Source organism: Marmota flaviventris, chromosome 1 (genome assembly GCF_047511675.1).
Source record: "Marmota flaviventris isolate mMarFla1 chromosome 1, mMarFla1.hap1, whole genome shotgun sequence".
Classification (NCBI taxonomy): Eukaryota; Metazoa; Chordata; class Mammalia; order Rodentia; family Sciuridae; genus Marmota; species Marmota flaviventris.
This window is the reverse complement of record NC_092498.1, coordinates 29,872,109-29,885,063: the sequence shown is the minus strand read 5'-3', so window position 1 is coordinate 29,885,063 and position 12,955 is coordinate 29,872,109. Positions and strand designations below refer to the sequence as shown.

The 12,955-nt window shown below is 33.7% G+C and overlaps 1 protein-coding gene across 10 annotated transcripts in view; it reads right to left on the bottom strand.

The window, feature by feature from the left end:
* Akap9 (A-kinase anchoring protein 9) overlaps positions 1-12,955 on the bottom strand; it is a 138,348-nt gene that overhangs the window by 30,110 nt on the left and 95,283 nt on the right. For 9 of the 10 annotated variants that reach the window (XM_071612189.1, XM_071612191.1, XM_071612217.1 and 6 more), the window contains 5 exons: positions 10,760-10,936; positions 10,299-10,403; positions 4,621-4,773; positions 4,105-4,284; positions 2,646-3,716 (listed from right to left, as the gene is read on the bottom strand). In XM_071612189.1, coding sequence (XP_071468290.1) covers positions 2,646-3,716; positions 4,105-4,284; positions 4,621-4,773; positions 10,299-10,403; positions 10,760-10,936 — 1,686 coding nt within the window. The remainder of the gene's footprint in view (positions 1-2,645; positions 3,717-4,104; positions 4,285-4,620; positions 4,774-10,298; positions 10,404-10,759; positions 10,937-12,955) is intronic. The other variant, XM_071612208.1, reaches the window with a different exon arrangement.

The window sequence follows — 12,955 nt, the reverse complement described above, 5'->3', positions numbered from 1 at the left end:
AAAACAGGCGGGTGGACCAATGGTACAGAATAGAGGACACAGAAACCAATCCACAAAACTACAACTATCTTATATTTGATAAAGGGGCTAAAAGCATGCAATGGAGGAAGGATAGCATCTTCAACAAATGGTGCTGGGAAAACTGGAAATCCATATGCAACAAAATGAAACTGAATCCCTTTCTCTCGCCATGCACAAAAGTTAACTCAAAATGGATCAAGGAGCTTGATATCAAATCAGAGACACGGCGTCTGATAGAAGAAAAAGTTGGCTATGATCTACATACTGTGGGGTCGGGCTCCAAATTCCTCAATAGGACACCCATAGCACAAAAGTTAATAACTAGAATCAACAAATGGGACTTACTCAAACTAAAAAGTTTTTTTCTCAGCAAAAGAAACAATGAGAGAGGTAAATAGGGAGCCTACATCCTGGGAACAAATCTTTACTCCTCACACTTCAGATAGAGCCCTAATATCTAGAGTATACAAAGAACTCAAAAAATTAGACAATAAGATAACAAATAACCCAATCAACAAATGGGCCAAGGACCTGAACAGACACTTCTCAGAGGAGGACATACAATCAATCAACAAGTACATGAAAAAATGCTCACCATCTCTAGCAGTCAGAGAAATGCAAATCAAAACCACCCTAAGATACCATCTCACTCCAGTAAGATTGGCAGCCATTATGAAGTCAAACAACAACAAGTGCTGGCGAGGATGTGGGGAAAAGGGTACACTTGTACATTGCTGGTGGGACTGCAAATTGGTGTGGCCAATTTGGAAAGCAGTATGGAGATTTCTTGGAAAGCTGGGAATGGAACCACCATTTGACCCAGCTATTCCCCTTCTAGGTCTATTCCCTAAAGACCTAAAAAGAGCATGCTACAGGGACACTGCTACATCGATGTTCATGGCAGCACAATTCACAATAGCAAGACTGTGGAACCAACCTAGATGCCCTTCAATAGACGAATGGATAAAAAAAAATGTGGCATTTATACACAATGGAGTATTACTCTGCATTAAAAAATCACAAAATCATAGAATTTTCAGGAAAATGGATGGCATTAGAGCAGATTATGCTAAGTGAAGCTAGTCAATCCCTAAAAAACAAATGCCAAATGTCTTCTTTGATATAAGGAGAGTAACTAAGAACAGAGTAGGGACGAAGAGCATGAGAAGATTAACATTAAACTGGGATGAGAGGTGGGAGGGAAAGGAAGAGAGAAGGGAAATTGCATGGAAATGGAAGGAGACCCTCAGGGTTATACAAAATTTCATACAAGAGGAAGTGAGGGGAAAGGGGAAAATAATACAAGGGGGAGAAATGAACGACAGTAGAGGGGGTAGAGAGAGAAGAGGGGAGGGGAGGGGAGGGGGGATAGTAGAGGATAGGAAAGGCAGCAGAATACAACAGACACTAGTATGGCAATATGTAAATCAATGGATGTGTAACTGATGTGATTCTGCAATTTGTATACGGGGTAAAAATGGGAGCTCATAACCCACTTGAATCAAAGTGTGAAATATGATATATCAAGAACTATGTAATGTTTTGAACAACCAACAATAAAAAAATTAAAAATAAAATAAAATCTATTATGAGGCATAAAATTTGCCAAGCTAATAACTTGTTACTCATATGTTAATTCAATACGAATATATTTTGATATTTTTATAATTGTATCTCACCTAGATAACTTTCACAGATTTTATGCCAAAATTATTTTTGCAAAAGTGTGGTATGACCATTTAATGAAGCTCTCCCCCAACCAAAAAAAAATTGTGCTGGAATTAATTAAAAATCATCTATTACTATTAATAAACTGTCTTTGGTGCAAGATTAGAATGTATAGAATACTTATGAATATACATTACTGTGGTGGTGATGATTATGGGGTGCACTATGATACTTAAAAGAGATGATGACATAACATACTTAGTAGAGGTACATTAAGGGAGAAAATATCCACAGAAATTCTAGAGGACATTTGCTAAATTTAATGTTTCCATATTTATTTGAACTGTTCTAATTAATGACAACCCTGATTGAATAAAGATGTTTGAAGATCACAAAATATAATTTGGGCCCATTATTCTAGTGATAATAAAATGACCCTATAGTATTAAATTTAATCTGGTCTCTATACCTTGAGTTTCTGTGTAAGAAACTGCAATGTAACTTGGTAGGAAAACAAATGAACAGAGTATAATCAACTACTAAGTCTCAGCCAATGATAGTAGGCAACTATGTTTCAGCCAGTCATAGGCAATCAACCAATCAAATCACATCCAAACAAGGTCTAGCCATGACCAATCAAGCAATTTCTGAATTTTATTTGTGAGTTCTGCCTCTAAATACCACCCACTGTTGCACAGTGAAACTGTTTCAATCTCTTCTGGTTCTGAGTGTTGCACAATGCATATAGCACTTTTTGCTCAAACAAACTCTTTAGTTTGTCTAAAGTTCTTTAAGAACAATATGATTTTTTTTTAATAAAATCCCATTATGTATAAATTGGTAGGTGTCAGCAGAACTGTTTGACTTAGTAAATTACCAATCAGCTTAATAAGCAAAGGAAAAAAAAAAAGAGTTTCTTAGGGTATTTATGTGAAAAACTCAAATACAAAACTAACCTTGAGAACAAAATCTCCGTGAGGGCTTCTTTTCCTTTCTTTTCCTTCTAGTTTTTTCTTACTGTCCTCCAACAACTTCTGCAGTTCTATCAGCTTCTTTTCTTTTTCCAAAGCATTTTTCTCTGCAGTTTCTACTTGTTCTTTTTTTGAAATCAAAGTAGTATGCATTTCAATCACTTGTCTTTCTAAGTCTGATATTCTCAAGGTTAATGCAGACATATCTGACTCCATCTTGTTTTCTGTTATTTGATTTAAATTCTGCATATTTTCCTTTTCAAGTTCTGATGAAACTACTCCTTTATCTTGATAGAATTTCACATATTCCTGAACTGCCTCAAGTTGGACTTGACTTACAAGAGCAGCAGCTACTTTCTCCTCAAGTACTTTCTGTAGGTTTACGATCTTCTTCTGAAGCATTTCTGTTTCAGATTGGCCTTGTTCTTTTATGTCTTCTATTTGTTTATAACACTGGATAAGTTCTAAGTCCTTTGCGCTAACAGAGCTCTCAAGCTGTAGCAGTTTTGTTTCCAAATTTCTGGAAACTTTGGTACTTTCTTCAAAAGATCTGAGATACATCTTGTTCTCAGGGGGTTTAAGAACATCTTCAATATGGATTACTTCCAGTTCGGGTTGGTCTTTGCTGAGATCATCTATAGTCATGCTAACACTTTCGTCTGGTACACTTTGGATTTTTTCCTTATGGTCATGTTCTCTCTTCAAGTTGACTAATTCTTGTGTTAGCTGATCCATTTTAAAATTGGTTTCTTTAAGTATATTTTTTGTGAAGGCCATTTCTTCATTAGTGATTTCTACTTGCTGTTCCAAAGCCAGCTTTTCAGCTATAACCTTTTCCAACTGATGTTTCAAGCTGTCCTCTTGTTCTGAGGGGGAACTGGTATCCACCAACATATTCTGTTCAATATATGACAATTCCTCCTGAAGTTTTTCAATCACTTCATTGAGCTTGTCTGTTTCTTCTTCTCTATTTTTCTTCAAACTTTCATGATCACTCTTCCGACATTCTATCTGGACTTCAAGATCCCTTATCAGTTCATTTTTTTCTTCAAAATCCTATTAGTTAATGAAAAAGGGAAACACAGAAACATATGTATTCATATTTTAAAATTTTGTTTTATTTTAGGGTAAAAACTTAAAGATGATCAGGCACAAAAGCTGTATGCTTGTCAGACACATTATGTTACTTTCAATATAGACCAACACCTCCCTTATCACATCAAACAAAGACCTTATTTAGAACATCATTCTGGAGGTTCTATTAAACATAAGTGGCTTATGCTTTTTTAGTATTTGATTCTCTATTAGGAAAATGTCAACACTAGTACATTTTATTGGAAAAGATAAAATACTGAATTAAGTCTATAACAGATGGCATCCAAAGCTAATTACTCTATTTAACTATATTAGATTTCAGATAATAACCAATTTTAAATGAGTATACCTTGTTATCTGTTGTAAGTCTAAGTTGTTGATGAAAGTCTCTAATTTGCTCATTTAATCGATCAATTTCTACCTCTTTTTCCTGTATTATTTGAGCAAATTTCCCAAATAGCATATGCTGGTCATGAGTAGAGATAGCCTCAGGATCCTTTATGGCAAATCTCAATTTCTCCATTTCATCCTAGTGACAAAAATAACCATCATAGTTGGATGTATTCATGACATGGCATTTTTCACAACATTGTTTCAATTAAGTCTTATAAAAAATACATTTCCTACAATGTACAAGTAAAAAAAATTAGACATAATGTAGATCAATAATTCTTGAAATATTTTCATAAAAGATCTCAAAAATTTAATTATGAGCAGAAAATAAGTTCCATGCAAATCTATTTGCTTGCTAGTGTTCTTCGAGTGAGTATTATTTAGATCTGGACTTAGTAAATGTTTATTATAACTACATAGGAGCAAAACTTATTATCTCTTTATAGAAAAAAGAATTTTCTAAAATAGTTACCTTGAATAATTTATTTTCTTGTTCAAGTTCCTGTAGACGGGTAGTGGATTCCTTTTTCTGTATTTCCAATTGCATATGTAGTTGCTGAACTTCTTCATTTTTATTTTCAAGCTCATCTCTAAATTGCTCTAGTTGTTCTTCTAAGTTTGTTATCTTTAATATCAAAATTATGAAAAGTAAAGAAAAAAAAACTTTATACAGATGTTTGTCAAGATAGAATTAAGAATGTTGGGGCTGGGGCTGTAGCTCAGTGGTAGAGCGCCTGTCGTGCACATGTGAGGCACTGGGTTCGATCCTCAGTACCACATAAAAATAAATAAAGATACTGTGTCCAACTACAACTAAAAAAAAAATTAAAAAAAAAGAATGTTGTATTTGCTTTACAAAGTACATATGCTTAATTCATAAGAATAAAGGAAAGTGGTTTTCTAAGCCAGCCATACCTGTATGGTTCCTAGACATGCTCACACTGCACATTCTTTTTTTTTCTTTTTTGGTTTGTTTATTTTGTTTTTGTTTTGGCACTGGGGACTGAACCCAAGGGAGCTTTACCATGGAACCACATCCCCCCAGCCCTTTTTTTCATTTTATAGTTTTTAGATAGAGTCATGCTTAGTAAGTTGCTTGGGGTCTTGCTAAGTTGCTGAGGCTGGCCTCAAACTTGCAATCTTCCTGCCTCAGACTTCTGAGTTGTGGGATTATAGGTGTGTGCCACCGTGCCTGTCACACTGCACATTCTTAAACCATCTTGCCCAAGCAGAAGACACCTTTAAAGAAGGACACCAGGAAACATTTTCTACCATAAGCAGAAAGAGTCACAGAAAGGAGTAGTCCACATGCTAACCCTTACGTTAAATTCAGTTAGAATTAAGTCAGTTGCTATTGAAAAGCTTAGAAAAATTGTAGAATTAATTTAGTTATTCTAGTATCAAATAAAACTAACTTAATATAGTCCCACAAATATCTAATTATAATCCATTGAATGCCCTGGCTGCTTTGTAGTTTGATTAAGCAGATGGAAGCAGAGATACACAATAAGGTCAAGAGATCCTTAGGTCTGAATTGCAGAGTAAGTTAACAAAATAATTTTAGTAGAAAATCAGAGAGCTCTTACTTATAGGAAAACAGAAATTTAATTTTTGAAGATGGATTATTAGTAACAAAAGTAAAATAATCCTCTTAGATGGTTACACACAAAAAATGAACCTGATGACGAATATTAAGAGCTAATTATTGCTCTATTTAAAAAAATGGGTTTGATTGAGGACATTAGCAGTCACTTTAGCTCACTGATTCACAGCTACTTAATATTTAATAAATGAATTTATAAACATATATTTATTTGATGATCAAAAATGTTGCATTAACAGCAACCTAAGATGCAGTAGCAGTGTTTAGTAGTAACTGGCTCAGAGCCAACTTTAAATCATTTAGTGCCTTAAAGTTGAAAAGGGGCATATTGTTGCTTATATACTGATACATCACATAATTAGAATCATTCTAGCACAGGCAAGGCAAGGCCTTAAAAATCAGCCTAAAAAAAGAAATCAGCAAGGAAAAAAAAATCAGCCTAATATTTCTTAAACAGAAATGGTATCAATACTAAATAATGGCTATAATTTATAGAGAATTACTGCTAGGCATGGGTACAAAGTGCTTTATATATTGTTATTTTTTAAAAAGCCTGTTACAACCTTAGGAGCTCTATTCTATGATTAACCCCATGTCAGAAGTGAGGAAGGGAGTTACTGCAAGGAGTAACTTTTCCTGAGGTCACATGTCTACTATGTGGTGAAACCACCTTTTGAACCTGGGAGTTCCAGTCCTAAACTATAATTTATCCTGTTTCTAACAACTAATGTCTAAGACCTCTATTTAAATTTTTTTTGTAACACTGATATTAAACTCTGTAGACACTAAAATACATTTAGTGGTTGTACATATATAATTTCCAGGTTAGTTTATTGAAAATTGTGATGACTGTATCTTCTTCAAAGTTATCTGACAGTATTTACACCTATTCTTCTCTTCTATAAAAATTTTAATGACAAGGTATTATAAAATCAACATACACATAGTTATTTAAGTTCAAAATTGCTGCCCCACCTCACATGACCTTTTTTTTTTTCCTTGTGACATCACTTAATAGTCTAATTCTTAGCTCTATGTCTTAAAAGCTCTGCTACTCAAAGTGTAGTCTCAGGAGCAGCAGAATAGGCATCATGTGAGAGCACGTTTGATGCACAGAATCTTGTGCTGCACTCAAGATCTGCATTTTGGGAGCTGAGGTTGTGGCTCAGTGGTAGAGCGCTTGCGTAGCATGCGTGAGGCACAGGGTTTGATCTTCAGCACCACATTAAAAAAAAAAAAAAGGTATTTAGTTTCTCTACAACTAAAAATTTAAAAAAAAGAGAGAGATAAAAAAAAAAAAAGACCTGTACTTTAACAAGGTCCCCAGCTGATTCATATGCAGAGAAGGACTGGTTTAAAGTACTAACATTTTTATTTTAAGTAGCTGAACTTGAGACATCACATCAGACTTTAATTTCTCCAAATGACACTATGGAACATTCTTGTTATTCAAGCAGACTCTAGTTTCAGGCTGTCTTATAACAACACCCAAACCAGAAGAACATTAGAAAGGTTTAAACTTGTTTTACTTATCTACCAATTGATATCTAGACTATTTGGATGACACTGATTTGTACCTATTTGAGTTTTATTTTATTTTATTTTTTAAGTGTTTTTTTCTCTTTTAAAAACAAAAAGTATAGGGGCTGGGGTTGTGGCTCAGTGGTAGAGCGTTTGCCTGGCATGTGTGAGCCACTGCGTTAGATTCTCAGCACCACATATAATCAAAAAATAAAATAAAGGTCCATCAACAACTTAAAAAAATGTTAAAAAAACTTACATATGTTCCACTAATTAGATAGCATATTCCTTGAAGTCTGGTGTTGATTTCACAACTGAACAAAAGTGCTCTACGTGCAGAAACAGCTTAATAATAAATGTTGAATGACAGTCTTTAACATTTTTCACTAACAAGCAAAATATATTCAGTGTTCTGGCAGTATAGTATCATAGGGTTCCAGAATCAGTTCTTTCTGTCTGTACTAAGTACTAACCTCTCTTAAGGATCAGGTCACACATTGGCAAATTAGGAGATTTTAGAACAGAACCTATTCCCAGGAAGACAGTTAAGGGTTAATGGGACAAGGCATTTAATATACTTTCTAGCCCTCAGCAAAGTTAACTATTATTTACTATTGCTATCTGTAAACTAGAGCTCATTAGTTCTACAGAGAGCTAAAACTTACTGAAGGAATCCTTTTCTCAAAATAACTATTGTCTCCACAATATTTCCTTCTCCTATGAGAAGCTGTTTTCTTCTTTTTATTCATCCCACATTTCTACATAGTCTAATGAACTTTCAAAAAAATGTTTTACACAAATTTAGGTTTTGGGAGTATTTGAACGTCTCAACTATAATGATACATAAGGATATCTTTATGTTTATACTCAATAGGACATCTGAAAACATTTGCCTAGTTTTCAGGATAGAATGCTTAAGTTATTTTCATTAACATTAAAAGACATATGTTTTAATTCTACATTCATACCTCTCATTATTCAGTTATAGGTAAGGGAGTGAGTTCTGATAGAATACTCATTATAGTTATGTAAAGCAAGTAAATGAAGGTCAGCTGTTATTTTAATCTGTATATATTCACTCAACATCTTTGGCTCTGGGTCTCTATCTGTAAAAACTGAAAGTCAGTTAACAGATGCTCTCTATGGTTTCTTATAGTTCTGAACTACTAGTACTATGATCCTGAGTAAAAGGTAGATGTTTATTAGAAACTTAATTCAGGAAATTAAGGTGTTAGTAGATATATATTACATTCAAAAGATAATAAAAATAATAGGGCATGGTGGCATATGAATGTAGTCCCAGCTACTCAGGAAGCTGATGTGAGAGAATTGCTTGAACCCTTGTAATTTGGAGTTTATAGCCAGCCTGGCACTATACTTAATGGCTTCCATCACAAAAACAAAAACAAAAAAACCTCTGTGTGTGTGTGTGTGTGTGTGTGTGTGTGTGTGTATGTATGTATAGAATTAGGGCTAAGGAAATAACTCAGCGATGGAATGCTTGTATGAGGCCCTTTGAGCCCCAGAACACACACACAAATGAAGAGAAACAACTAGTAAGCTACACCAAGTATTCTTAGTCAACTACCACTACTTTTAGATAGAGTTGTGAAGGTTCATTTTTGGGGGGAGGAGATTATTCAGTATTTAAGATAAATCATTAAGTATTAATTCCTTTCAAATATATAGAAATAGTTACACAAAAATAAATGTGCTCACTGCTTCAATGAAAACTCCAAACCTAATAAACAAGAACTTTTCAGATGTTACATAAAAATGGGAAAACGATCCTTCTCATGGATCATTTCAACTATAGTAATTTCTATGGATTCCTTTTTTCTTCTTTGAACTACACATTCGCTGAACTGTCATTTTAGCTGATATCTAAATTAGTTTTGTAAACAGATTTCCAAGTACTTATTAACAAATACTTCTACGATATTTAAGCAAAATAAGTATTTGTTAAAATAAATTTAAATGTTCTGAGAAAAATTCTATGGAAAGAGACAAAACATAATTAAAAACATCTTAAACATTTAAAATTATTTACTACTATACGATGTTAAGTATTATATGTTTTAGGAAAACTATTAGTAGACAAAGAAAGTTAAAATTACTATAGCTCTAAAGGTAAATTTTCTTTTCTTGTTCTCACAGGGGTATTATTATGTTGCCTAGGCTGACCTTAACTGCCTTGGCTCAAGTGATTCATTCTCCTGCCTCAGCGTCCTGAGAAGCAGGGACTACAGGCATGCACCACCATGCCTAATTGGATCCTTCTCTTTAAGAAGGAGGGAGAAGGGCAACACAGGATAACTTTATAGTTACTTTCTTGTTATTATTATTTTGTGGTGCTGCAGATTCAAACCCACATTGAGCTAAATTCCCATTCCTAGTTCATTATTAATCTTTTAAGCACAAGCTTCATATGTTGTAAAACAACACTATCAATTCTCAGGGAAAAGTTTAAAAAGAAAAAGGAAAGCAAGCAAACCCAAATTCACAGTAGAGAGGAGCAAAAACTCAACGCCCATAGCACGAACAGGAGAAAAGAGATGCTGCCTTTTGTCCTAACTACTACATTTCTCCACTGTCCTCTTCACTCAGCCCATACCTGCTAAATTGTCCTTTCTCCCTCTCTAAATTTCTTCTTGCTTCAAAGTGCTCACACTAGTTATCCTCTCAACCTGGAATAAACTTCCTTCATAAGCTTATCAGTTCACATGTTTATTGTCTTGAAGATCAATTTAGGCACTGAATTGAGAAAGTCTATACTTTGGTTTTAGACCACAAATTTCATTTTGTTCAAATGACATTTTCAAGGTAACTGATTTTAACATAACTCAAAACATATTTTGTCATTTAAAAATAAAGTGGTAGAGTGCTTGCCTAGTATGTGTGAGGCACTGGGTTCAATCCTCAGAACCATGTAAGTAAATAAAACAAAGATATTTGCCCATCTACATCTAATACACACACACACACACACACACACACACACACGAAAGGAAAAAAAAAGTCCTTACCTCTTTCTCTTTTCTGTCGATAGCATCTCGCTCAGCTTGCAGTTGCACTTCTAGAGACAATTCTGCTTTAGCTTGTAAGGCTCCAAATTGTTTCTGGTCCTCTACCTTTAAATATATAAGAATGTTCTCAAATTTTCAGACATTAAATACTGATTATTCAGAGTGTGTGTGTGTGTGTGTGTGTGTGTATGTTTCCTTTTGGATAAGTAGCAATTCTCTCTGACCAGTTAGGAGGACAAACTCTACATTAGTGAATATCAAAAAGTTACAGATATTCAGTCTTGAATACATTCATAGAGTCAAACAGGAACTTTTGACACTTAAAATGCATTTCTCAGATAAAAATGAAGGCTCTTTCCCATCTGCCCCCACCCTCAAGCTTTCTTATTCAAGCTCTGATGTTTGTGTATCAAACTTTTCTTCATTAAAACACTTAATAAAGTTAACTCAAAATGTCACACCTTTTGAAAATTGTCTGTGCTAACAAGTAAGGCTTGTTCCAGTTCTCTCACTCTGAACTCTAGCCTTTCAATTTCTTCATTCCTCTCTTGTACATCTCTCTGAAGCTGTTCTTTTGATAGAAGCAGCTCACTGCACTTGTCTGTTTTTTCTTTTAGATCATTTGTTAACTGTTCAACCTGAAAATATAATAAACAAAAAAATCTAAAAATTTGAAAAGTTCATAACTTTTAATTCATCTCAAAAATCATTTTTTTCCAAAAAACATTTTGAAATGCTATATTAATTTCATTTTTTATAAGAATAGCAACTATTATCTCAAACAAAGGTTGATATTTCCCAAGTTGATAAGAACTAGGCAGCACTAGTAAACAACAAATATTGCTTTTGCTCAACCCTTTTTAGAAAAATTTCATTCTCTTAAGACTAAGACTTTAGCTAGGAAGAGGGGAAAACCACATTTTGAATAATGTTGAATTATCTAGTAATGGTACAATCATACTAAGACCTATGACCTTAAAGATGGCAAATTTGTAGAGTACTTACTGACTTGCTCTCAGAATGTGAAGTAAGATAACCTGAAAAAAAATCTTTCATGAATTACCTTTTGATAATAGTTATTTACAAAGCACTTTCAACCTATACATTGCACCAACCCAGAATAGAGATGAGAATGGGTGGAAAGAGAGAGCTGTACATTTAGTGTCTTAATAGTTTCTCCTGCATCCAAAATAAATAATGACACATCTCACAACTTATCCCTGAAGACTGATATGCAAGTGCCTTCAATTCAATGGCTCTGTGATAGAAGAATACAGGAAGGATTAATAAGATAATTTATGAAATTAGTTCTGATCAAGAGGGAGAGGAGGTTCCTAAAAAGATAAGTGATGGTAAGAAATAAAAGAATACTACCTTTATTCAGTGAAATACTTGGAGGCAATTATACAAAATGACAATCATTATTCAGAACATTAAAAAAATGCAAGCTTAATTATAATTACAGGATTAAATTTTAACAGTAATAAAGCTACTGAGAATAACAGGTTGACTAAGTTTTGGATTACGTTCATGAGAAAAGGCTATAAAACAGGTACAATGAAATGGCATATTATAATATATATTCACAGTTGGAATTTTTGGGTCTTCAGAAAATCAGAAGTTGGGATTAGTTCTGGCAGGGTAAGCAGAGAACAAATGGGTCACAATGTTCCTGAGGAAACTCAAACATACCTTAAAGTTTCATGAACTAGATGGGTCAACTTTCAAATATTTTTTAAAAAATTATATAGTAGAAAATGGCAGTCAAAGTTCTAGATTTTGAATTATCTTTTGAGTTTCAATGAATAAGTCACTGTTTTTCATAAAGCTAAAAATACATTTGTTAGAAATAAGGGCAATGACTACAAACAAAGGGAATGATGACTTCTCTGCTACTCTAGCAGATTTAACATTTCATTACAATGAACTTATAGGCATTTTATACTTCTTTGAGGTACTTTTAAGAGAAATGAATCAAGTAAACTTCTTAGAAATTGTAGATAATTTTCAGCAATAAAATTATTTTCAGAAATAATAGTAGTTGAATTTAAGTGTTAACTAAGGGCCACACTAATACTGCTATGCAGTGGGAGCTATTACTGTCTTTATTTTCGAAATGAATAAATAGATTTGAAAGGTTAAGTAGCTTAGTTACTGTCACACATCTACTACATAGCACAGCCATGATCCACACTGGGATTGCTTATCTCAAGCATAATCTCTTTATAACCAGGACAAGCCATCTTTAGAAATATATATAAGTGATATACGTATAAATATATATAATATTTCCCATGTAGCATTTGTTTAATAAATGTAGAGTTTTCTGTATGAGGAAAATGGACAGTGGGAGTGACAGGGTAGAAGCAGGGAGACTGGTCAGGAAGCTACCTCACATATATAGGCAAATAATATGACAACTAAGACACAGGGAAATGAATAAAGGTGAAAGGAATAAAAAGATGTAGTATAAATCTGATCCATTAGTGGTTTGGGATCAGGGCTGAGAAGGAGTGGGACTGAGGAAGAATTCTAGAACTTAGCAAAGAAGATGATTTAGAAGGCACAACATTTATTGAGATGAAGAAGGAATAATTTTATTCTTGTCTTTTTGATAAAGGCTAATCAGGAACCAAGAATATGATTCCTGGATATGT